General features: G+C 42.3%; 2 protein-coding genes across 7 annotated transcripts in view; one reads left to right on the forward strand and one right to left on the reverse strand.

The window, feature by feature from the left end:
* Positions 1-1,940: 1,940 nt before the first annotated feature.
* Rumy1 (regulator of UNG2 and MKLN1 interacting yippee protein 1) lies at positions 1,941-12,067 on the reverse strand. 2 transcript variants are annotated; one of them, XM_048430688.3, is made up of 4 exons: positions 10,800-11,795; positions 8,884-8,961; positions 6,900-7,024; positions 1,941-2,141 (listed from the first exon to the last, which is right to left on the reverse strand). In XM_048430688.3, the coding sequence occupies exons 1-4, from the start codon at positions 10,949-10,951 to the stop codon at positions 2,047-2,049; spliced, it is 450 nt and encodes a 149-aa protein (XP_048286645.1). In that variant the 5' UTR covers positions 10,952-11,795; the 3' UTR covers positions 1,941-2,046. The 2 variants fall into 2 exon arrangements, with proteins under 2 accessions (XP_048286645.1, XP_048286646.1); XM_048430689.3 differs by lacking the exon at positions 6,900-7,024 and having other exon boundaries at positions 1,947-2,141; positions 10,800-12,067.
* A 209-nt stretch (positions 12,068-12,276) lies between these two features.
* Positions 12,277-26,875, forward strand: part of Srgap2 (SLIT-ROBO Rho GTPase activating protein 2) — a 224,151-nt gene continuing 209,552 nt past the window's right edge. For 3 of the 5 annotated variants that reach the window (XM_048430682.3, XM_048430685.3, XM_048430687.3), the window contains exons 1-2: positions 12,278-12,407; positions 14,130-14,749. In XM_048430682.3, coding sequence (XP_048286639.1) covers positions 14,683-14,749 — 67 coding nt within the window. In that variant the 5' untranslated portion in view covers positions 12,278-12,407; positions 14,130-14,682. Of the gene's footprint in view, positions 12,408-13,153; positions 13,306-14,129; positions 14,750-26,875 lie in introns of those variants that run through there. The other 2 variants (XM_048430684.3, XM_048430683.3) reach the window with 2 other exon arrangements.

Below are 26,875 nucleotides of genomic sequence, written 5' to 3' on the forward strand. Positions count from 1 at the left end.
GGGGATGACGGTGCTTGGTCTCTGGAGCCACAACACTTTAAGCATGCCTCTGTTAACTCACTTGCTGCCAGGAATTAGAGCCTCTCTCTCCCCAACACCTGAGTTCTCCCAAGTCGACTGTGAGCAGATTATTGCGTAGTTCTTGCCACATGACAGGAGAATAATACAAACTGTTGAACAGAATATTAAAAGACAGCAAATACACAGATGATTTGAAACCTATGAAGTATGCCAGGATCAGAAAGCAAATGCTAATCTCCACATGTACATGATGCTGCTTTGGTCTTCCCAAACTATGTAATTTGCTTTGATTTTAAAGGTTCCATGACAGAACTCTTGCCTAGCAAGCCTGAGGCCCCAGGTTTAATCTCCAGTACTGAAGGGGAAAAAATTTTAAAAAGAAAGCATTATGATTATATTTCTCAATATAAAAATGTATGAATTCATTTGCTACCTAAAATGGGCTCTCCTAGAAAAGAGTCATTGAAAAGTCGCTGAGTAATGTGAAATGCTATCCAGCTGCAGTGGAGTATTTGTGTTCATTTCAGTTAGCGTGCCTGTCTGGTACTGCCTCTTCATAGAGAACCCAAGTCAAACAGCATGTTAAGACCTTAGCTGCATTAATGGGGACAGATGAATTCTATTGAAGGTCACTCTTGAATTTTTTAACATTCTCAACTCCAGTATTCAGCTCCTTTTCTTTTTTTTCCTTTCTTTTTCTTTTTTTCCCCCAGAGCTGAGGATCGAACCCAGGACTTTGTGCATGCTAGGATAGCGCTCTACCACTGAGCTAAATTCTCAACCCCTAAACTCTTTTTCTTTAACTGAATACGTTAACTGAAGAATAATATATAATGTGCTATGAACTTCGTTTTGTTGTTTTATTTTTTTTTTTTTATTTTTTATTTTTTATTTATTTATTTATTTTATTATGTATACAATATTCTTTCTGCTTGTATGCCTGAAGGCCAGAAGAGGGCACCAGACCTCATTACAGATGGTTGTGAGCCACCATGTGGTTGCTGGGAATTGAACTCAGGACCTTTGGAAGAGCAGGCAATGCTCTTAACCACTGAGCCATCTCTCCAGCCCCCCGTTTTGTTGTTTTAAAGCCTGGCCAAGTATCTTTTTTTTTCCAGTACAAGATCAAAGAGCAAGCCAGACCTGAGTATTGGTCTGTAGTGCTAGCTACCGGGGAGGCTGAGGCAAAGGATTATAAATCTGAGGCTTGCCTGGTCTATGTAGTGAGTTCCACGCCAGTCATAGCCACACAGTGAGACTGTGTCTCAAAAACAAAAACAATGCAAACAGAGGGAGAACTCTTATCTGTACGATGGTTAACTCACCACTTCTTTGGGGTTTTCTATCATAGTTTTAGACCTGGACTACTCAACTACAATTTGCTATTCACAGAAAAATCCCTAGACAATGGATAACTTAAAGATGAAAGTTGATCTTTATCTGGCTTTCATGGCATAATATCTATAATGGCTTTAGAAGAATGTAAACAATTAACATTGCTAAACAGCATACATTGATAATTTTCTGACAAACTTGTGTCTAACACCATTTCCCATATTAAAGCAGTCATTACCAATATAGCATATGATAACCAGTACCCATGGAAACCTGACAGCCTACTCTTTTTTTTTTTAAAAAAAAATCTTTATTATATTCAGTTGCATATTTTGTGTGGCTGATATAGGAGTGGGTATTAATTCTTATTCAGGCATATAGAATCACATTATCTGGCATCAAGTTGTAGAAAACTCCATTTGGAAGGTAGCTGAGTGACTTGTGAAACTTCCTATTTGAAATCAAGAATATACCAATCCTGGGTGAGGGGCAGGGAAGAAGAAGCAGCTTTTTTAGAAGAAAAGAACTGGATTAAGTTAAATTGAGGTAATTAATTTGAAATCACAAATAAAATAGAAGCTCCATTTTTTAAAAAGAACATTTGCAAATCTTTATTAGCAATGTTAAAATTGACCAATTAAATATTTTAAATAGAAAAACTATAAAACATTACACATAATCATAATTCATTCATCGGATATACTCTTCTGCTGAAATTTCTAACACATCTTCATCTGTACATTCTTCTGTCTCTGGCAAGTTTCCCCAGAGTAGAAAGTTTACACCTAGAAACAAGAGACCACAGAGTTTTTTAGTGCTGACTACTGCAGTTCAGACATGACATATAAAACTTTACATGCTGAGCTTGTACAGAGTATGGTGTTGATAGTGAAGATAACAGCAGGGAAGGATGTCTTACAAATAAAACCATCTAATATCCATCTATGACATAAACATTCTTTATACTCTTTTAAGCAAGACCTTGAATGTTAGACTCTTAGAGCTCAGAAGGAACTCTGGAGTTCCATCTGCATCAGTCCTGCCTCCAGCTACACAACACCATTCATACCCTACATTGATAATTTAAAATATATATTTTAGCCAGATCGTGGCGGCACACGCCTTTAATCCCAGCACTCAGGAGGCAGAGGCAGGTGGATCTCTGAGCTCGAGGCCAGCCTAGTCTACAGAGTGAGTTCCAGGACAGCCAGGGCTACACAGTGAAAGCCATCTCGAAAAACAACAACAAAAAAATATATATATTTCAATGATTTTAAGAATAGAGATTGCAGGGCTGGAGAGATGGCTCAGTGGTTAAGAGCATTGCCTGCTCTTCCAAAGGTCCTGAGTTCAATTCCCAGCAACCACATGGTGGCTCACAATCATCCGTAATGAGGTCTGGTGCCCTCTTCTGGCCTGCAGGCATATACACAGACAAAATATTGTATACATAATAAATAAATAAATAAATAAATATTTTTTAAAAAAAGAATAGAGATTGCATAAGGTTCTTTTAGATCGAGTGCCTTTTTGTAGGGTGTAAGGGGCAAATTTCTAAATCAGTCATTTACTATATGGAACAGTAGTTAATGTAATTTTCTAATCAAGACAGGAAGGGCCTGGTGGCACAGGCTATAACCCCAGCTACTGGGGTGACTAAAGCAGAACGATTGCAAGTTCAAGGCCATCTTGGACAACTTACTAAGACACTGTTTCGAAAAGTAAGAGGCTTCAGGGGGAGAGCAAGTTGTGGAGTCCTTGCCTAAGAAGCGTGAAGGCCTAGGTTCAATCTCCGGTACACTGGGGTTAAAGCAGTCAGTTATAAAAGGGTTTCCTAAAAGCATGTGGAATCTAGAATACATGGATCAAGGTAGAGCTGTACTTTAGGACTAGGTTCCACAGTCACGGTAACAAACAATAATCTGAAACAGCACTGGCAGAGAATAATCAGGCTCCATTTCAAAGACCCAGCCTAGGTGCAAAGAACTAGACCAAACACACTGAGGATAAGAATATGACTAAAAATACTGAATTAGGAGAGAATAAAAACTGTCATGAGACAACCTCAAGCTGCTCAGCTGGTAGCATGAGCAAAGGAGGAGCCAGCAGCTCTGCGTATCCACTCTACCCTGAGAAAGAGGCCATAGTTTCTGCCACTAATTGGCATTTTTACTACAAGTGTACAGAACTGTAGACCACAGATATTACTGCTTTGTGTTATCTAAAATTTTGTTGTTATCACGTTTTGCTTTTTAAGATAGCCTCATGTAGCCTAGGCTAGCCTCTAACTAATGTAGCTGAGGATGGCCTTGGACTCCTAATTTTCTACTTCTATCTTACAAGTGTTGAGATTACAAGCATGTGCCACTATATCTGGCTAAAATTTTTATAGAATGGCATTATACCAAAGATATTTTTGGAATTTGTCTCATTCATCTTATTTCTGAGTGGCTAAAATTTTTATGGAATGGTATTAAACTATATGTACTTTCCTAAGTTATCTCATAGTAGAGAACGGAGGACACCGGGCTGAGACAAGGCATTCCATGTTTCTACACACTGTGCTGTAGTGTGGGAGAATTGTCTATATTCTGTCAATCATATTTTAATAAAACGCTGATTGGCCAGGTAGGCAGTATAGGCAGGAAAGCCAGAAAGGAAGTAGGGGTGGAGCAAAGAGACTGGGAGTATTCTGGGAAGCAGGAAACTCCCTCAGCCACTCCTGCGCAGACCACCGAAGAGGCAACATGTAAGCTGTCACACTGAGAAAGGTACTGAGCCTGTGTGGCTAACATAGATCAGAATAATGGGTTAAGATAAGTCATAAGAACTAATAAGTAGCCTGACCTAATGGACCAATCAGTTTATAATCTTATGGAGTCTTGTGTGTGATTTTTCTTTGTTGCTTGCCGGCTGTTGGGGTACTGGGAGGGACAGAAACCCCAACAAGCCGGCCTTCATACTACAGTGCTGTACATTTCAGCCATGTTGGCACGTGAACTTCCAGGCAATCCTCCTGTCTCCATTCCTCACTGGGATTGAACTCAGCTCATCAGGCTTTGCAGCAAACAATTTTACCTGCTGAGCCATCTCTTCTGCCTAAATCTTGTAAAATGTGTTGAAAATACAGCCTGTCATTTCTGGGCCCAATTTACCTCAGCACTGAAGAGACATGAAGATGGTTGAAGCAGTGGGAATAAACAAGTTTATTTTGTTTGAAAGAGATATTGCAATCAAATGAGGAAAGAAGTTCTTATGTGAAATGTTAGAATACATATATATCTACCATGCTCTTCATAATGGTTTCATGCTTGAATTGCTTAGGATAAAAATCATTTCCTAATCTCCACCCCAAGAATAAATGGTAATCTGCTTCTGGAAACATGTGCAGAGGAGCTGACCAGACAGCAAGGAATTGTTAAGACAAAATCTAAGTGAAAATTAGAATCCATAAAAGTAAATGGAGAGCTTTGAGATATTCTAGGGAATCTGAGCTGAGATTTTCCAAGTGTATTTGGAAAAGCTCTGGGAAATTAGGTTTTATGTATAGGCTAACACAGACTTTTTAGAGAATTTGTATGAAGAACATTCTAGAATACAGGACTTGTACATCCATTCCTTTGGTGTAACTTATTCAGGGAATGCAAGGACTGTTCCAAAGCCATTAGAAACCTCCCTTTGACAAGCAACTAGCAAATCTTACTTTAAATCATAGTAATCGAATTACAAAGGAGAAGTCTGATATATTTAGAGTCTGTACTCAGGAACTCTGAAGCAACTTAGCACAATTGGTTCAAAGGAGAAAAAAATTAAATGAGGAGATTGGATCTGACAGAAGAGTCACCTTCCTCTCTGCCTAGGAGGAAGGAAATCCGGTCTACATCTGTTTCTCATGGATTAGAGTCAGAGCAAATCAAAGAATACTGGTCTTTTATGTTTGAAAAATTGACCAATATTCTAAAGTAAACCAAAACTGAGAAGTCTCCACCCTGTGTTTTGAATCCTATGAAGCAGGAAAAGCAGAATCAAAGCAGAAACTTTCTTTAATGTGTCCCATGGGCGACAAAATTTAAAGTGTAAAGCCTAAATTAGGAGCCTATATTTTACTTGGGGAGTTTGAGGAGTCCTTGCTTGAAAATGGCCATCTTAACATCTATAGTTTTAAATTAAAAGGCTGGAGTAATGGACTAAGAACTACTGTTGAATCCCAGGCAAATAAAAAAAAAATCAGTCTTAAAAACACAAGCATAATTGGAAGGTTTAAAACCCTTGACAACCTAGCTTGCAATTCATGATCTCTTGGTCTACCATAGCAAATCTCTCTCTTTTTTTCACACACATACACACCCTACACTGTAAATAAAATGCAATAAAGATGTTAAAAATATGTAATATGCTTCCTTTTTCTTTCTTCCTTCTATATGTGTGTGCACACATGTATGTGTGCAAAGGTCAGAGGAGGGTACTGGTGTTCTGCTGGGTTACTCTTTACTTATACCTTTGAGACAGTCTCTCACTGAACTTGAAGCTTGCTATTAGATTGACTGTCAGAGAAGTCCTGTTTCTGTCCCCTAGTAAAAGGGGTTATAGATACAGTCAGTCATGCCTGGCCTTTTCATGGGTACTGGGGGTCCAAACGCAAGCCTTTAGCCGTGTGTATCTCTTACCCACTAAACTGTTTTTCTAGATCCCAGTACATTTTCTTAATAACGTAATTAATGTAACATATTGCTCTTAATATTTCCTTTGACTAGAATTCTACTGTAACTTATTAATATATATGTTTATATATGTATATATATATTTTAAAATTAACTTTTTTATGTGTATGTATGCTTGTCTACTCGTCTGTATGCACACTATAGTATGCAGGAACCTGTGGACGTGAGAAGAGGGCATTGGATTACCTGGAACTGCAATTACAGACAGTTATGAGATACTAATATGGATGCTGAGAACCAAACTTTGGTCCTCTGCAAGAGCAGCAAGGCTCTCAACCACTGAGCCATCCCTCCAGCCCCTGAAATATATTTATCTCAAAGAACTGCCAAATACAGGCTACTCAGTTTCCTTCCCATTCATCACTGCCCTAGCAGGGCCTCGTCCTCCTTTCTTTACACACATGTGTGCATGCATACACACCTTTGACTATCCATATACTGTCTTCAAAAGCTCTCTGTAATCAGGGTATGTATTATGGTACTACTTCACAGCAATAAAATGCTAGTTTAAAAAGACCAATATGCCAAGTGTGGTAGGACTACTTTGGAGGATAAAGTAGGAGGACTGAGCCAGCCTGGGCTACTTGTTGTGACTGTTTCAAAGGGAAAACAACAAAGCCTAAGCCATTCAGATAAGTCTGAAGGCTTCCCTCAAGTCAGTGATCAGTGGTGATGAGTTTTGGCTGATAGTTTCATAACTGAATGTGGGGGGAAAGTGGAACAATGTTTTGCTTTTGATGATCCCAGGTTTCACTCTAACTGTGAAGGTTTCAGGGGTTCCCCTTTGGTTACAAGGAAATGTACACATCGATTGTTTCTTACCAGTGGAGTCTAGTCTGTTAACACCATAAACCGCCTGGCTGTGAAACATCCAGAAGTGTCCATTGTTGCAGGAAAGAAGGCAGGAACTACATGGAACAATCACATGATAGCCTACAATGTTCCCACTTAAAAAAAAAAAAAAAGCAATTGTTAGTAGATAACACCGGTAGCAGGTAACACCTGGCTCACAGAGGCATCTGTCTGTTAATGTAAACAGGCCATGTAAGGGTCAGTCCTCTCCTCTAAGTGGCCTGTTGCTGGCAATGAAAAGGGAGCTTACTCAGACAGTACTCACAGGCCTACACAGTCTGTAAGTGAGACAATACTAATTTATTTGTGCATTTCTTTGCTCATATTATTTTATTCATACTCTCTTTGAAAGTTAGCTTTGGGATGTGACTTGTTATGAATCAAATCCTTGTTATGAATCAAAACTGATACAGAGAAAATATATTAAATAAACTGAGATCTATGGGTGAAGGATTTTGCTAGCTTCATATTATTTTTCATATATATTTTTTCATATATATTTTTTCATATATATATTCATGAATATATATTCATGAATATATATTCATATGTATATATGAATATATATTCATATATATTTTAATATGAATATTAAATTCATATTATTTGCTCATATTATTTTATTCATACTCTCTTTGAAAGTTAGCTTTGGGATGTGACTTGTTATGAATCAAATCCTTGTTATGTATCAAAACTGATACAGAGAAAATATATTAAATAAACTGAGATCTATGGGTGAAGGATTTTGCTAGCTTCAGGACTATAATAAGATGAGGTTTTATAGGTACAAGCTCTTAAAAAATTGTTCAACAAAGCGGGAGGTGGGTGAGGGAGGGGGTCCTCTAACATAAGACAGTAACTCCCATTTAGTTGCAGTGATTTTAGAGGAATTCAGAAACGAAGCAAATCTCCAGCCCCCAGAGAGTTGAAAATGGTTTGATTGTCTTCAGCAGATCACCAAGTTCCTTATTCTCCCATTTTCTTTTCATGAGTCTCATGTTAACTACAGTAAACACACAGGGATCGTTTTGTTCCTTCTTTTTTGGGAGGGGGAGGGGGTTCGAGCCAGGGTTTCTTTGTGTAGCTTTGGCTATCCTAGAACTCGCTCTGTAGACCAGGCTGGCCTTGAACTCACAGAGATCCTACTGCCTCTGCCTCTCAAGTGCTGGAATTAAAGGTGTATGCCACCAGTGCCTGGCTTTTTGTTTCTTTTTTTAAAAAATGGCACCACAAGCTGTTTATACCTTGATGGTGAAAACTCTAATGATAGCTTTGTACCCCGAGTACAGAAATCTGAGGCTTGTCAGGCTAGGCTAGGCTGGCGGGTGAGGGAACCCCACAGGTCTTCCTGTCTCCAGCTGGGAGCTGCAGTGCATGCTACCCCATCCAGCTCAAGTTCATAGCCTCCTATGTCTGCTGTAAGCCCTTGACCGGTGGAGCCACCTTCTCTGCTCCCTGATTTTTATGAATGTAAATCCCATTGTTACCTCTTAGATTACACAGGTTTATTGGGAGCAGATATTTGTGAATGCACTTTGAAAAACTACAAATCTTATTTCAAAAGTATAACTAAAATTCTTTTAAAACAATAATTCTGGGACTGGCAAGACGGCTCAGTGGGTAAAAGCACTTGCTTCCAAGCCTGAGGTCTTGAGTTCGAGTTCAATCCCTGGGTCTCCAATGATAGAAGGAGAGAACCAATTCTCACAAATTGTCCTCTGACCTCCACACGTGCCAGGGCACACATATGCTATATACACATACCCATGCACATAAATAAATAGGTAAATGAATAAATGTAATTAAAAATAGCTCTAAGGGACAAATGTTCTTCCAGTGGCTTACTGTCTGGGTTATATCAACACTCAGTGCAGCCCACAGAACTTTTCTGGGGGTTTTGGTGTCAATATCTACCTTCAAAACTCAGACTGTCTAAAACAACGCCACAAATTACCATTTTAGACATGCGATGTCCTTCAGTTTACAGCTGCAGATTCCAGTGAAATAGCATCTTCCAATGAAATCCACGGTGCTGGAGGAGAACAAAGTTTGCAGTCAAATATACAGAGATTTGAACTCTGAAAATATATAAAAATTTGCCACATGTTCCCTCTAAAAAATTGTGTGTGCGTCACTTGGGATGGAACTCAGGACCTTACAAATGCTAGGCAAGCACTTTCACATTGCCCGACCATTGAGCTATATTCCCAGAATTCCATCTCACTTTTTAAAATGTACAGTTTAAAACTGAATATGGCCACATTGTCTTGGGACACTTCAGACCATCTTCATTTTGCAAAATAGAAACTATACTTATTATATATCAACTCTCCATTTCCCCTCCACCCACCCCTTAGCTATCAATGTTCTCCTTCAGATATGACATATAAGCAGTCACAGTGTTTATTGTTTGGTACTGGTTTATTTCGCTTAGCATAACGTACTCAAGGCTCATCTTCATTGCAGCATTTGACAGGATTTCTTTCCTTTAAGGCAACCCTCTAGGTATCCACTTAATAGATGAGTCAATGGAGATTTAGACTGTGTCTATCTCTTAGCTATCTCATAGTTATCAGTTGTGAATATAAGATGCTGCTCTGAAGTCTTTGGATATATACCTATAACTGGAATCACTATATTATATGGTAATTCTGTGATTCTGTGTTAATAGCTAAAGAACCACCAAATTATTTTTTATAGTGGTTTTATCATTTCACATTCCTGCAGTATGTAAGGGCCCTGATTTCCCACCATCAAAGGCTCTTTTAATTGTGGTTGTTACAAATTTCATAAATCCAGAGCTGAACTAGCCTCTAAAATGTAAGTATAGTACAGTTTTAGAACAGTTGGGTAGTATTTGTGCTCACTATACACAGCTGGCAGGTTTTCTACTGAAAATCACTCTGCGGAAGCTGGAGGGATGGCTCAGTGTTTAAGAGAATGTACTGCTCCTGCAGAGAACTGGGGTTCAGTTCCCAGGACCCACATCATGCAACTTACAACTGCCCTCTCCAGGGGATCTTACACCTTCAGTCTTGGAGGGCACCTGTGCATGAATCCACCCCTCCTCAAACATACACATGCTTAAGATAATGAAAAAAAGTAAGATAAATCTTAAGGAACAATGCATTCACTGATCCACACACAGCTTAGCACATGAATCCATTGTAACTCCAGCAAAGAGAAAATAGCAATTAAAAGACCCTAACACGTAACATCTCACCGAAGGTGTCCTTATGACCACAGCTATTATAAAGATGGAAGAATATTTCAAATTTGTGTGTGAGCATATCTAACTAAAACAACACATGGATTATAGAATCTTTGGAACATTAGGTTCCACGATTTTATCATCTAGTGCTTTTTTTGGCACCATACCAAGTGCACATACACAAACTTAAAATATTATCCCATTTATCTCTGTAATAAATGACTACATATAAGCCAATGCATACAAGATTTCAAGGGGTAAACAGGCTATATATAACTTTACTTGCCTATATTTTAAAATGTTCAAATTTACTATCATTATTAATCATAAATTTCACTTTAAATGAATGATTACCCACTTCTTTCCAAATGACTGTTAAAGACTTGCTTCCGTGAGAACGGTGTTTGGATAAGGCACTGAGCCTCAGAGCCATCTTAAGGGATGTACGGTCACGTGACTTAAGTGCCTGGAAACATGACCTCAGTACTGACCACTGTGGGTAAACCACAGACTTCGTCCAGACAGTCTGCCCACTTAGATAAACTCCAAGGGAATCATCACACTGTTGAGTGGCTGGAACACCAAATGATAACCTTGACTCCCAGGGATCCATGCCATCTACTGCCCAGTTAGCTACAGGGCTGCCCTCCCGGACTTACTCGGTAGGAGGGATGTCTGTAGAGTAAAGGTCTATGTCAGTGTTGGCCAGCAACACAGCCTTCATCCCCCTAGAGCTGAGAACCTGTTTACAGAATTTGCAACACAGGATGGACACGCAACGGTCCTTGAAAGTGCAGCTGTTGGTAGACATAGCGTCCCACGTAGAACAAGGTACAGAATTTGGAAAAGGGGGAAACCGTTCGAGCTTTGATTCCCCGAGGCTAACAACCAAGTCGGGGGAGGGGGGTTTGAGTTCTCTAAAGCTCTAAAATCAGGAAGGCAGCTCTGTTTTCCTGATGGAAAAGTAAAATTAGTATTTATTGGGTGCGAAGAGCAAGTTTTAGTTCCTTTTGACTTGGGGGGCGGGGAGGGAAAGGGAATGGAATTGGAGGTGTGGGAGAGACAAGTAGAGTGGAAGAGAAACTTTAAACCGGCTTTCACTTTCTGTGGTCTCCAAGAGTCCTCTGCTCTTCGGCTCCCGCCCCCGAATCCAGCGATTCCCGGTTCCCGGCGGGCGGGAGCTTCCCTTTAAAGCCTCGCCTCGCGGACCACTCCCACCGCGAGCCCCGCCCGCAGAGCGCTCCAAGGCCTCTTCGCAGGGTTCCAGGCCCCTCAGCCCTTTCCTTCCACGCCGCTACAGCCCTGTCCCACGTCCCTTCTCCTGGCTCGGCCACGGGCCCCCTTCCTTGCTCCCACGGCTCTCGGCGTCCTCGCTCCCTCAGCTCGAACACTTGCCACCCTGAAGGTCTCTCCCACAGCGGCCGCTCCGGAGAGGACAGGGGCGTCGGATGCGATGAGGGAAGAGGCCGCCACCGAGGCTCAGTCCGCGCTGGAGTCAGTCACCGAACACGCCGGGCTCTGCTCTTTCTTCCGCTTTCTCTGCTTTTTCTAACACGCTGTCAGTTTGAATTGCCTGCGCCGAGCACGGATTGGGAGGACGAGACTTCCCCCAAGCCCCACATTGGAAGGCCCGGAGCCTTCTCCTGACGTGAGCGCAGAGGCCTCGCCCCAGTAACGGTGCCGAGGTCAGACCGGCTCTCTGATTGGTCCAGCTTGGCTCGGCCTCTAAGTTCATTGGCTAGCATCTGCTTGGGTTCACCCTCCTTCCCTGTGAACTTGGAAGACACGCCCCGAGATTCTTATTGGTAGATTCTCTACGGTCCTCTACTGCTTATTGGCTAAACGTCCCCCCTCCTTTCCCCGGTCCGATTGGTCTTGTCTTCTCTGGAGAGTTTGTGTTTGGTTGTCGGTTCCATTTAATCCCGCCCATCAGTTCTACTTTAGGGTTCCACAGGCCGGGGAGGAGCTCACTCTGGGACTGCGCCGGGGTAGCTAGCGCTTGCCACGCCTCTAAGTTTCGTCAGCCCCGCCCCTACTCCGGGCTTCTAGGGATCACTTATTCCTATTGGCTAGAGGCCCCATCGGTCGATAGAAAGCGGGTGGTGATTGGCAAGGGGGTGGGCTCTGCTTCCCGGCGGGGTCTTGCGGAGTTGGCGGAGTCTCCTTAGGGAACTGGGGGGCCGAACTGCGTAGAAGAGGGTGGCGGGGAGGAGAGCGCTAAGTGGGAAGCGGAACCCGGGGCCTGAGACCCGTCGCGGCAGAGCCAGGTAAAGGCTCCTTCCCCCTTCCCTCTCCGTAGCCTGGCCGCTGCACTGACTGAACAAACCCGGACTGAGCGGGTGGACGGGGCGCGGATGCTGCTGCTGCTGCTCTCGGCGCCGCCTTAGCGGTGCCGCCGCCCACGGTCCTCACAGCGCCCTTCTCGGCCCGCGACCCTCGAAATCCCCCAGTGCAGTCCATAATACTTCCCGGGACTGCTCATCTCCCCGCCCATCCCTGCATTGCCGAGGACTGTCCTCACGCGGCGACACCGCCCTCCAGCAGCCCCTTTGCACACGGCTGGCAGGGTCCACTTCGGGGCCTCGCCGTAACGGTCCGCTGGCCTCGTCCCTGCTCTCCCGGCCTTGGCTGGCAGCCCAGGACCCGGAAAGATGGGGGTGTCCCTCACGGCTTGCGGGGGCTCTTTTTAAGTCTAGCCCTGCGGTCTGTCTCCCAGGGCTCTCCACCCATTCCGATATCCCAACCTCATGCGGATCCCCAAAGTTGCCAACATCCTGCACTTCATGTCGCAGCCCACCGCGGTTTCTCCCATTGCTTTGCCCCCCAAACCCGTCTTCTCGGCGCCCTCTCTGGTCATACAAGCTTGGGCCGCTCGGGCTGGCCCGGGCTCTCTCCCGCCTCAGGACCCCACCTCACGCCCGCCTCCCGCTTCCTGCCCGCCCGCACCGCGCGGCCTCTGCTCGCTCTTCCTGCGCGCGGCCCTTCCTCCAGCCGCCGGGAGTAGGCGACACTGCCTGGAGCCGCCCGTGCGCCGGAGGGGACAGGGCGGCCTAAGGAGGCAGGGGCCCTCCGCAGCACTGGAGCCCTAACCTCAGCCTCCCCGTCGCCGTCTCCCGCGCCTCCTAGAGCAACTCTCACTGATGCCTCCCACCCGACTGGGATTGGGTGCGGTATTTGTGATCCTTGGGCTTGCGGGACAAAAAATACTGGGGATGCCATTTAGAAGCACCCTCGTCCCTGGCTTGGGGGAGGCGACCGCTGCTTTCCGTCTTCCATCCCCGGGGTTTCCCGGTTTAGACCCTCGCCTCTAGCCCGTTTCCTGCTTCTGCAGACCACATTGTTTTCCTGGATGTCCCGTGCGGAGCGGGCCCTTCCTGCAGTCCTTCCCCCGTTCCCCACCTCCCGGTCCCATGTCCCCCCCCCCCCCCCCTTTCCCGGTCCCATGTCCTCCTCCCCCCCCCCCCCCCCCGCTTTGCTGCCTGGAGAAGCTAGTTACCAAAAACAAAACAACTGGGAGGAGGGGCAGGAGGGGAAGAAAAGTTGTGCCGGTCTGGCTTGTACCCTCTGGTACTGATCCTGTAGTCGGCTGGGAGGTACCCCAGCAGGAGGTCACGGGCCGCGTCGCGGGCTCGGCGGGAGGGCCCCTCTTAGGTTAGCTGGGCTGGGGGAAAGCACCGAGGTGCCGCAGTCCCCACCCGCAGCTCTGCTTTCCCGCCGCAGTCCCCGCCCGGAGCACGCGCTGCCTACCGCTCCCAAAGTGCTCTCTTTCTGCCTTAAAACAATCTGGAGGGACCTTTTTTTTTTTATTCCCTCTCTCTCTCTCCCTCCCTCCCTCGCCATGCCGGGTCTTCGGGCCGAGCAGGCGGTGTTCGGCCGAGATGAATGAGCCAAAGCTGGACTCCGAGTGTCATCCCCGACCCCACCCCTGTTGCGATTAGGATCTGCCCTCGGACTGATCGCCCCCTCCCCCCCTTTTTATGCATTTACAGGCTAGTGAACCGGAGCAAACGACTTCCGATCCACTCCGCGCTGCAGCGGCACCCTTTTGGGATTTGATTTGCAGCATCTCTGAGCTGGTACCACAAAAAAACCCGCGAAGCACGCCTAGCCCTCCCCTGGCACCCCGAGACAAACCCACTCCCTCCCGGGGACACAGTTGGGCGCGTCCACACCCCCGCATCCATACACCATGTTGTGCGGAAGGACTTCCACTCCCCGCCTCTGTCGTTGATGTCAGACCCCAGGCCAGCCTCAGGGCGCTGCAGTTCTCCAGGCTGAGGCTGCGGCTGTGGCTAGGGCTTTAGTACACAAGCCAGCCGCCGCCGCCCCCCTCCCCGCCGGCCTCAGCGCCCACAGCCTGCATGTGTGTGCGGTAGCCGGCTGCCCATCCTGCCGTCCGTGTTACCCCGGAGCTCTGGAGACCACCGCGGGGGCTTTCTCTGCCCGTGGGAGAAGTGGCCTTGGAGGAATTGATTTCGGTGGTTGGATTTTTCTCGTGGATCTATCAAGTCACAATTCGAATTTGGAAGAAAGAAGGAAAACATGACGTCTCCAGCCAAATTCAAAAAGGATAAGGAGATCATCGCAGAGTACGATACTCAGGTCAAAGGTAAGGATTTTGAAAATTAGCATAGTGCATATGCTCTGCAGACCGGGGACGCATGCGTTTCCACCCCAATTTTCAGGGCGTTCGTTTCTTGGGTGGAGCAGGTGGCAAGTTGACCCCCAGAGGTGGTTTCGTAGGTGGACCAGAGTCTTGGAATGTTCAACAGTGTCAGGGGCCACAAACACTGGAAATGGGGCTGGCCATTATTTTGGCATTATTTTGGCCATTATTTTGGCAGTTCTCTCCCAAAGGCTGAGTGGGGGAGGGGCTGGAGAGTCTCCCAGAGAGAAAAAAAAAGCTGCAATTCGCCTTTGGGTGTCTTGAGTCAGGCTTCCTTGAAGGACAGCTGAAATCTGACAGGTGTTTATTTCAAAGGTTGAAGAGAAGTCCAGACAGAAAGGCAACCTTGAGAAGGGTATACCATTTGGAGAAACCTGGGAGAGGTGGGGTTTTTCTGGTGTACATGAGGTTTGCCATGACACCGGATTCAGGAAGTCCTTAGCCATATTGGGTGCACCTTGTACTTGTCTGACCCATGGTCACCCTGCATACAATCAAAGATCACAGACTAGAAAGAAGACCATTCCAGCTGGCTTCCATTGGCAGCTAACCCTGAAAGAGTTGGTTTTTAGGATTTGTCAGAGAAGTGCTGCAACTGGGAAATAGGAAGACATAATTGTTTAGCCCTTCTGTGCTGTCACCCTCTGCTCCAGAATACATGCTTTTAAAGGTCCGTTTCCCTTTCATCAAAAACGTGAAGGGGTAAGGCACAATGTAGATCTGGGGAAACCAAGTGTGCCTCTCTACCTAGTCCACTGCTTAAATTGGCTTCTCAAATCAAAGGCCATACCCAAATTGCTTTTTCTTAAACAGCATTCCTCTTAAGAGGTGTCCATGCCTGTGAAGGAGCCCTAGCTTGTGTTTGTGCAAGGCACTACCCCTTCCTGACCCGTCCCTGGAAAGAGCCATGTGGCTTCAAACCATTGAGACCTTAGCTGGGAAGTAGGGGAGGTGGGTGGCCTTGAATGTTACACCACATGGTTGGAGCTCTGAGTTTTTCCTTTGTTTCAGAGTACAGAGGGAGGGGCCCCTCCTTCTTTCCCTGCACCAATGTTAGAAGACCTTTTCCTATCTTAGAGGACTTGGGAAAGACCATGACTCCCCTTTAATGCTTGCCTTGGTCATGGGTCAGATGTAGAGTGTGAAATGGGTAGTCCTTTTATCTCTTGGAAGGTTGAAAGGTAGTTTGAAATCATCATTGTGTCTGCAGGATTTTAAAATATATATGTGTGTGTGTGTGTGTGTGTGTGTGTGTGTGTGTGTGTGTGTGTATTTATTATCAGTTTGGTCAATGTAGGAGGTGCCGTAAAGAACCTTCAATCCACTTGACTGTAAATATTGGTCAGTTTTATTACAAGGATGGTGGAGTTGAGTGATGATAGCTCCAGCTGGATTGGAATTGAGAGAGGTGTGGTTTTGAGTTATAACTGCGGTCTTGGCCTCTTGTCACTCACTATTCATAATCTCAGCCTGTTTTTGTAAACAATGACCACTGGCCTCTATGTCCTGTCCAGATGCACTATATTCTGCTCTTGCAATGCCCCCAGACAGTTTTAGACAGATACGTCATTAAAAAATGTGTCCTATTCGTAACTGTTGTCATAGGGAGTGTTAATAACTTTGACTTTTCCAGGTGGTTCTACAGAAGCATACAATTTGACTGAGGCACAGTGATTTTTAGATTTTTTTTTCCCTTGTTCTTTTTTAAGGTTCAGTGCTGACAGGTATCAGAATTTGCTGATTTTTCTTTTTATTTGGTAACAATTTCTTATGAGTGTCTCAAAATTAAATACTTTGTGCATTTACAGATATTGTTCATTGAGATGATGTAATGCAGTTAGCTATTTGGAGTTTCTGTTCAACCCTGTCGCAGACTAGAGACTGTTTTATTTTGTGTCAATATTTTTTCCATTGCCTCTACTCAGCAGTATAGAGTTTTGTAGGTGGTTGACCCTGATTTCTATCTCAAAGAGGTGCCCCATGAATGCTTTTGGGAATGATTTGGTTTAGTCCCTCAGTTTACAGCTGAGGAGAATGTAGAGAACTGAAGAGGTTTGTTCAAGGTCACACAGCTAGGTGGTAGCAGATCTGAAGGTAGAAGTAGTTTTCTGACTTCGGTATCTTCATAGTGGAAATAGTATCTGATTATGATGAAAAAAATTAGACAAAATTAGATGACGTATAATAGTAGTGATATGATAACAGTTTACTTTGGATGTTCATTATGCTCCATCGCATCCCAAGGAGTGGTCGGGTGTAATTGTCACATCCCTCCAGGAAGTATTTTTGCCATTTGAGAACATGAGGAAACTGAGGTATGAGATGGTAAAACCCTTTCAAGTCCACACAATCAAAAGCAGCAGCTTTAACTCCTTGTTTTATTTATTACCTGTTTATTGAGTGCTTAGTATGTGTTCTAGGCCTTTATACATCAACAAAGAAGACAGAATTTCAGACCCTTACAGAGCTTACATTCTAAAACCGTACTTCTGGTGGGAGACCATAGAATTTGAATTCAAAGAGCGTGACATTGGGGTTGGTGATGTGGTTTACTACCCAACCTTCTATCAGAATTAAGAATTTCAGCTTCTTAAGAAATTGTATTTTATTTGTTTTGCTTTTTAGAAACAAGATCTCAGTGTGTAGGCCAGGCTAGCCTGGAATTAACTCATAACTCAGTTGGGCTTAAATTCATGACAGTCTTCCTTAGGCAGCCTTGTGAGTCCGGGAATACAGGTGTGAGCCCACACACTGCACCAGAGCTTCAGTGTTTGGGCATTCTGTGGAGCTCACGGTGCTGCCAGATTTACTTCTCTTACAGATGCCAAGATAAAAAATAATGTTACACAGAAATCAGTCTGGTATGGTGGTTAAAAGTGAAGGTATTGGAGGCAGAGAATCCAGGTTTCAATCTTTGATCTACTATGTTGCATGCTTTGTCTGAGTCTCAGTTTCTTAATTGGAAAATTGGCAAAATAATGTGCATTTCCTATTCCTGTGAGAAATAAAGAAGCTAGTATGTAGATTTCATGTAGCAAGGGTCTGGCACCTGTAAGGACTCAATGACTAGATAGTCTGCCTTCTTCAGAGAGCTTTCTGTCTTGCCAACTAGTCAACTACACTGTGAGGTACACTGTGTTCACCCTCAAAGCACCAGCTGTTAAATGATAGGAAACCAGAGTAGGAATCAAACAAGTTCTAGTTTAAGTTCCTTGAGGAGTAACAAAATGTGTCATATGTCTGTCATTGAAATCCTTTGGCCATGCATGGTGACTTCTGCTTGTAATCCTAGCACTTGAGAGACTGAGGCAGGAGGATTGTTGAGAGTTTGAGGCCAGTCTGGAATAAAGTGAGATCCTGTTTCAGAAACAAAATCAAACCAAACCAACAAAACAAAGCAAAACACCCCCCCCCCCACCACCAACAAACCAAAACAGACCACCACCAATAAAAAAAAAAAATCAAACTCCCATACTCTTTGAACATAATTTCCTTTTATGTATGAGTAGGTAAACTGTCTGAAAATATTGTTGCATGTGTCTCTGATTTTTAGTCAAAATTGTTTGAATCAAGTAGATTCTAAATAGACATTGGACTCTGCTATTATTTTTGCCTCCTTGAAAGTGCCTGCTTGCATGTGCTCTGGAGAGTTTCTAGGTCTCAGCACCAGTCCTACCCCAGTGTGGAGCAGTGGTTCCTTAGTCAGTCTGCTGTGTGGCAGCCTTCTTAAAAACCACCATTGTTTCTGCTTTGTGGGTGTTTAGATTCCTTTGAAAAGTTCATGTCTTTCAGTGTCCAGCTCTCAAGCACTAATGTTCTTAGTCTTTTTGCATGACTTTTCTTTCCCTCCAAATTTATAAAGTCCTTTTATATACATGAATTTCTGGAAATTCTTGACAGCCTTGATGAGATTCATGATTAGAGACTGGTGCCTGTTAGCATCGTTGCTGGCACTTGAGCACTGTGTGGTGGTGAAGAATGGGATATAGAATAGAGATGATTGTCTGGGTGAGATTTGGGTGACTTCATATTACTGCCAACAATGCCACTAGGTCCTTTCTTAATTAAGTGTTAAGGGTTCTCTTTGCCCTCTGTTATTTCAACATTGTCCACCACTGAGCTAATAAGTAAAATAGTAAAATTATCATCATTTTTATGTTTTGAGACAGGGCCAGCTGACCTGTCTGCCTGCCTGCCTTTCTTTTTTTCCTTCTTCCTTCCTTCCTTCCTTCCTTCCTTCCTTCCTTCCTTCCTTCCTTCCTTCCTTCCTTCTTTCTTTCTTTCTTTCTTTCTTTCTTTCTTTCTTTCGACAGTGTCTCTATGTAGTCTGGCTGTCCTTGAACTCTCTTTATTGACCAGGATGGCCTCAAACTCACAGAGATCCTCCAAGACATGGTCTTACTATATATATGTTGTACTTGAACTCAGAGTGATCCTCCTGCCTTAGCCTCCTAAATCTGGGATTACAGCATACACTACTATGGTCAGAGAGAAATGAATTTTTTGTAATTTGCATCTGGAACATTTTGATTGGAAAAATACAAGCAATTTCCCGAGATAGTTTAACTCTTTTGGTACTCTTTGGTAGCTGGAGATGAAATTTTAACTCTAGCCTATTGTGTGTGCACGTGCGCTTGGGAATGTCAATTGGTGGTATTAAACAAGCTTGTTCTCAGGAGAGGACTGAGAAGTTCCTAGCTCATGCCAGCAAAGGTCTTCCCCCCCCCCCCGCAGTGTCTTTCCTCTCAGCCTCCACCCCTTACTCCCCAAGGAGACTTTAAATATAATCAGTTTGTAGAAAGCAGCAGTAAAGCAGCTCTTTGGAATCCTTAAGCAGATGCTGTCATCTTTCTGGGAGGTGACTGAGTGCTCTTCTTCCCTCATTTAGAGAACATGGAGACTCAGCAATAAGGTAGACACCTAGAAGGAAATGTAACTCTTGGAAAAATCAAGCACGCAGGTTTGCAAGACCCTGAAGGAAGGTGATAATGCTAGGGGCTAGGCCATGCTGTGTGACTGTGCAAAACACTAGTGACTGGAAACTGTGTTTATGAGTACTCCTTAGCTTTGCTATGTTAGGCATTCACTAGGAAGAATAGGGACAGAAATTTCCTTGGGAGAAACCCTTTGGGATCTCATTGATTTTGTACTACTCAGGCTGAAAGCCAAAGATAAGCCCTTGTGAAGTTTATAGAATATGACTTGGCTTGGTGTATTTTCAGCATCAGCTAGCTCTCAGGTACTGATTTTTAAATCCCACTGTCTGCTCCAGAAAACTGAGCTGCCTGGTGTGGTCCCTGTAGAGCTCCCCTTCTTCAATAAAGCCTTTCTTTGGGAGAGTCATGTCTATCTCACATCCCAGACTTCTGATGGCTACAGTAGGAAAATACTGTCATGCTGAAAGTAAAAACAGTTATTGTATGATTTCTAGTAATAAAATTCAAGAGAACAATTTTATTTATTTGTTTGTTTATTTATTTTTATTTATTGGTTTTTCGAGACAGGTTTCTCTGTAGCTTTGGAGCCTGTCTTGGAACTAGCTCTTATAGACCAAGCAAACTTCAAATTCACAGAGATCTGAGTGCTGGGATTAAAGGGGTGTGCTACCGCCATCCGGCTAAGAGAACGATTTTAAACAGTGGAAAATCTTGGAAAGTTACTTTGGAAGAAATTTAGTTTGAAAATAAATAATGAGAGTTTTCAAAAATTAAAGAATAATACCTTTCATGACATTGTGTAGCAATTCTCATTCCTTTTTAAACTGATAAAATACACATAAGATTTGTTATACTAATTCTTAAATGTATAATTAACTATGCATTCTTAAATATACAGTTCAGTGTCATTAACTATATTGACATTGTTTTACAACCGTTATCAATCATCTATCCATTGAACTATCTTCATTTTGCAGAATAGAAGCTCTGTACCCACCAAACAGTAATCCTTCACTTCTACATCTGGCAGAACCCCCTTACTTTCTGTCTCCAACTCTAGGCACCTCATTTAGTGGGATCATTCAGTATTCACCCATTTATGATTGACTTATTTTGCTTAGTGTATTGTCCTTAAGGTCCATCCATGTTGTCACATTTTTACGGTAGAATAAATTCCTTTGTGTGACTAGATCTGTCACATTTTGTTTTTTCAGTCATTTGTTGATAGATACTTGGTTGCTTCTGCTGTTTATCTGTAGGAATAATGCTACTATTAAAAGAGTGGTTTTTTACTCTTTTTTTAAAAATTTAATATTTTTATGTGTATGGGTATTTTACATGCATGTGTTTCTGTGTACCACATATATGCCTGGTACCTTCAGAGGCAAAAAAAGAGGGTTTTAGATCTCCTGGAACTGTAGTGTAGAGCCATCATGTGGCTCTAAAACCTGGGCTCGCTGGAAAAGCAGCTGAGCTATCTCTCCAGCCTCCAAGATTCCCATTCTTTTTTTCTTTTTCTTTCTTTCTCTGTTGTTTTTGTTTGTTTTTCCTGAGACAGGGCTTCTATGTGTAGCCCTGACTGTCCTGGAACTAGCTTTGTACATCACGCTGGCTTTGAACTCACAGAGATCCACCTGCCTCTGCGTCCCTAGTGCTGGGTTGAAGGCATGCACCACCAAGATTTAAAAAATAATAATTATTTATATTTTATATATGAGTGCTTTACATAAATAACTGCATGCCAGAAGAGGGTATGAGGTTTTATTATAGATGGTTGTGAACCACCATATGGGTGCTGGGAATTGAACTCAAGACCTCTGGAAGAGCAGCCAGTGCTGCTATCTTTCCAACCCACGATTTCCACTCTTAAAACATGTTTTATAGCAGTATTTTATAAGCCTGCACATCTATAAAATCACTGTCTCAATAACTTTTTAAAGTTTTAAGATGAATACATATTTTTGTATTTTGAATATATAACTATGTTCTTAATATGAGCATTATACGTTATTAATAGCATTTTGTACTTTTGGTAATTATATTAATACATTTTTCTTTGTTTTAAGCAATTTATTAAATCGTTTTGTTTTGTTTAGAGACTGGGTCTTTTTAGAAAGCCCTGGGTGATCTTGAAATTTCAGTGCAGTTCAGGTTAGGCTTAAACTTGCAATGATCTTCTTGCTTCTGTCTCTTGAGTGCTGGAATTATAAGTATATTTCACCATAGCTAGCTCTTATTTTTAAGTATCAAAAGACATTTAATAAGATGTACATATTTAAACCATAAAATTTGAGCTGAGGATGTAGTTTAGTTACAGAATAGACAGAATGCTTGTCTTACATGCATAAAGCTGTGGGTTTGATCCTCAGTACTCCTGAGTTTGATCCCCAACACTGCATTAGCATGGTATAGTAGTGTGAAGGCCTGTAATCTTAGTGCTCTCAGAGGTGGAGGCAGGAGGCTTAGGAGGTTCAAGGTCATCTTTGGCTGCATAGCCTGTTTGGGACGACCTAGGCTACATGAAACTCTTGTCACTAAGAAATAAAAGTACCCAATTTATATATCTATGGAACCATCAATGCCAAGATGGTGATTATAACTAAATTTTGGTTAGCATAGCATCCCCAAATGGTTTTTCATTATAATATAATATAAAAACTGAGAACTATAAACATGCATGAGAAAGCAGATTAATTTGAAGACAAAAAGGTAAAAGCCAGAAATTACCAAGTTTTAAAAAGTTATAACTAATGCTGCAAGTTACTGAAACTGGTTTCTAGAAAATTGCTTTAACCTTAATAAAAAAGAGCAAAAAGGAAACTGTCTCTAGGGGATTGAGTTAATAATTTTATCTCAGCTATTATTGTATTCTTAGGAGAATGTGTACAACAGAGAGAAGAGAGTCTTGACCTTGTTAGGAGCTGACAAGTGGCAATATCTATTTTCCTATAAATCTTTCTAGAACCAATCCCCAGGCATTACAACTTCACAGAAGGGGCCATAAGTGAGCCAGATGCCTAGGGGAGGACCTGAGGCCTCCCATGGGAGAATCTCTCTGAAGGCTATAGATATGAATCCATTGCCTGCTGACTAGAGACAACTCTCTTAGATAGATCCAAACTCTGTCCTCCATCTGGTTACAACCTACTGTTTCAACAATGTTTTCCTTTTTGGCTTTCAGAGAACTGGAGTCCTATCTGGACTGCCGTCATTCCTTTACGCATTCACTACTAACTACAATGTCATTTAGGATTATTGTGTACTGCACATTATCCCAAATACTTTATATTTCTTAATCTTTAAACAAGGAATGTATTACTGCCATTACATTTAGTTAATGAAGAAAGTGAGGTAGGTCATTTGGTGACTTACTCAGGGTTTGCCCCAGTGAATGTTCTGTCCCCCTGCAAACCGGCATTATAACTTTGATTATTATCAGAGTCTGAGTTCTGAATGCTGTCATGGAATGTTCCTCTCTTCCTGCCCAGCCCTACATGCTCATCTGCTGAAATCGCACCTTTCTAGTCAAATCTATTCTGGGATGCCTTCTGTGGTCATTATGACCAGAAAGATTCTATTTCACCCACATAGGATTATTCAGTAGCTCCCTAGGGAATTGATCTTGTACTGCCTTATGTTTTGAATATTTGTATTTCAGTCTTCTTCTAAGAGTTAATTTCTCTGTTTTTTCTTATTGTGTTTGTGGTAAACTTATATATGTGTGTGTGCATGGGTGCATGTGTATCTGTCTTGGTGTCAGGAATCTTTCTTGATTGCTCTTCTACTTTATTTTCTTTAGGTAGGGTAGTGTCTCTTAAACTTATAGCTTGCTGATATAACTAGTCTCACTAGCCAGCTAGTTCCTGGGATCTCCTGTCTTCCAAAGCTACAATTATGCCCACCCAACATTTATGTGTGTTCTGAGATTGTGAACTCTGGGCCTTTTGCTTGCAAGACAAGCTGTGACTGCTGAGCCATTTTTGCTTTTTGAGTTAGGGTCTTCAGGTTGTCCTCAACCTTACAATTCTCTTGCCTTAGCTTCCTTAGTGTGGTCATTATCGGTGTCTACCACCCTAATGGCTTTTAGGAATGGCTCAGTGTTGTCTTATGTAATGCAGAGAATATAGGTGTTGGAACTAGCCTTGAGTTGGAGTTTTGAATCGTCTTTTTGTTCAAGTTCTCTTCCAAGCATCGTCTTCTGTGATGTAAGATAATAAGACTTACTTTCTTGCTATTGCAAGTATATTGAAAATATTTACTCAATGTGTGACAATTATTAAATGCTAAATAAATACCTCTTCTTATGAGGTCCTTTCACATAGGAATGATGTCTGGAATACTATTATAGCCTAGATGATGGATTTTAGTAAATATTTATTGACTATGATAATGAATGAGTAAAAGGATGACCTAGAAATATACTCTCTTTTACAAATATTTTTAAAATTTGACCTTGATAAATCACCAAAGTGACTAGAAACAAACAAGCGCTCATTATTCTGCTTAGGTCATGGCATACAGGATTGTTTACACTCATTGTTTCCCATTTATCCTGCTCACGTTTCATACTGCTGTAGAACTGAACTGTCTCTAGTTTCTGTACTACGTCTTGCTATGTCATGCTTTGTGCATGTTCTGTTCTCTCCTAGAACTGAGTTCTCTTCCTTGGGCCTGGTAAGTTCATTCATCCTTTAAAGCGCTGCTTAGATGTAATCACCTCCAGGAAACATAAACTGCTTCTCAGCATCTCTGCCTGCTTTATTTGCATGTGTTCACCTTCTAGCACATACTAAACACTTTAAAAAATATTCACAAATTAGGGCTGGAGACATGGCTCTGTCATTAAAGGTTAGGCTCACAATAAAAAATACCCATCAGTTAAACTGAACTGTTTTGAGTCGAGGTTGGATGTGACATATTGCCATACCACCACACTTCTCTTTTCCCCTCTGTTGCAGAAAAAGCCCACTCCCTTCCCTGATGTTACTTGAAATTCAAAATAGATTAAACATTATGAATATTATCATTCCATAAGACTAAGTACTGATTATCTAGCATGATGGAGCTCCTCTGCAAATGAGATATGATTCTTATTATTACATACACCCTTATCCTCTTTTGATTTTAATGTTCTAGAACTATATTTGAACTGTTCAGATTTCTTCAGTCACATATCTTACCATGGAGTAAAAAAGAAACAAGAAGGTATATGTTATTATTATTTGAAACAATCTTGCTTTACAGTCCTGGAACACATAGTATAGCCCAGGCTGGCCTGGAACTTGAAGTAAGCCTTATTCCTCAATCTCCTGAGTGCTAGGATTACAAATGTGAACCACTTTGCATGAAAAATATTTAGTGTGAAATTCTCAGGAGTTTAAAACAAAAGTCAAGCCTTTTTTGTAGTTGAAGCAAAATGCATTCTATACTCGTCTAGGACTTATTTACCATTTTTAACAGATAATCATAATCCCAATTTGAGAAAATTTTGTTCTGTCTTGACCAGGAATTAAGAGCATTGACTTGCACACGTAACCATTAGGATACTGTTTCAAAGCATGGGTTTTGCAAGAGCCACTAGCTTGCTAGAAACAGCCGCATGACCTGCAGCACATGGGGAGGTAGGTCCAAGGGGACAAACAGAAAAACTCTCTTCCTTGGTTTTTATTTGGTGTTTAGTAGCCTTGGCCTTATATGTACATTGTGAATGAATTCTTAAAGTTGAAATATATATTCCTGAGGAAGGAAAACAGCTAGGATGTATGCCCTTCCATTATTTTTTAAAGGATACCATCTGTTGGTAGGAGATAGAATCTTTCCCTACCAGTCTGTTTTTGCTTTAAATGTGTTAATCATTAGGTAGGTAACTCAGAAGGCATTTGTGGAAGTTGACAGTATCCGTGCTATTAAGACCAGCTTCTGTGGTTAGAAACATGACATAGAAGGCAGGTCTGAATGCTCTTCCATGGGTGGCTGGAATGGCCAGGACTCTCCAGGATGACAGAACATAGAAAACAAAAGGAAAGAGGATGGAACTTGTCAAGACATGTCCTACCAAGAGTTCTCTCTCTCCTTACCTTCTTTCCTTTCCCCTCTGTGTGTGCGTATGTACATATTGGTACCAGAACTTGTTGGATGAATGAACTGCTCTTTGGGAGGCATCTTGTCTAGAGGTAGGTATTTTGAAGCTGTGTTTCTTATCTGCAAATTGAGGACAACAGTTCCTGGTTTTCACTAGTAGTGGAGCTGGTGGTTAGCACTTATTAAGGGCTTTAAAGCTGTAAACTGTGATTTGGAAGCTTTACATATATTAGTCCAAGAATTTCCCAATGACTCTATGAGGTAACTCTTATGATTATCATCCCAGTTTCACAGATGAAGCAAAATGAGGTTAGATGACTTGCTCCAAAGCACACCAGTAAGTAGTGATGAAAACAGCACGAGCAGGATGACTTAATAAGTGTTGTGAGACTCAGATGAACGGATTCATTTGGATGCCGGATATGGTGGCAGACACCTGTAATCCTAGCACTTGAGAGGTAGCAGCAGGAGGATTATGAGTTAGACAGCCTTGGCTACTTAGAAAGTTCATAGCTACTCAGGACTACATGAGACCCTCTCTTAAAATTCCACCACTACCAACAACAAAAGAATTCACTTGAAAACTCTTTGATATTCTGATATGTTCTACCTGTTTATTTGACTTTTCTCATTTTGCAGTGTCTAAATAATAATAAAAAAAGAGTTAATACATTGTTCTAAATGCCTTCCTGGTATATATTTCACTTGTCCTGACTATGTCTTGGTTTTCTCATTTGTGAAATTAGGAGTTAAATTAGAACATCTCTAATTTTTTTTTAAAACATGGTTTTAGAGTTCATTATTCTTGCTAATTGAAGATATTGAAGATATTGCTTGTAGGGTACATTTCTCCTTACAGGCACAAAACTACTCTCAGCACAACAGTCTCCCTAGCTCCAGTGCTTGTTCCTGGATAGCTTTTGTACACATAGAGATAGACTCCAGCTAGTGGTAGAGTGGCCCTGACCCAGAGAGCACTTGCAGTGCTGTTTGCTTAGGTATTACAGTCTGATAGGAAGATTGCCTCATAGGTGGACAAATTGAAGGAGGA

This window comes from Myodes glareolus, chromosome 5 (assembly GCF_982192425.1).
Source record: "Myodes glareolus chromosome 5, mMyoGla1.1, whole genome shotgun sequence".
NCBI classification, from domain to species: Eukaryota; Metazoa; Chordata; class Mammalia; order Rodentia; family Cricetidae; genus Myodes; species Myodes glareolus.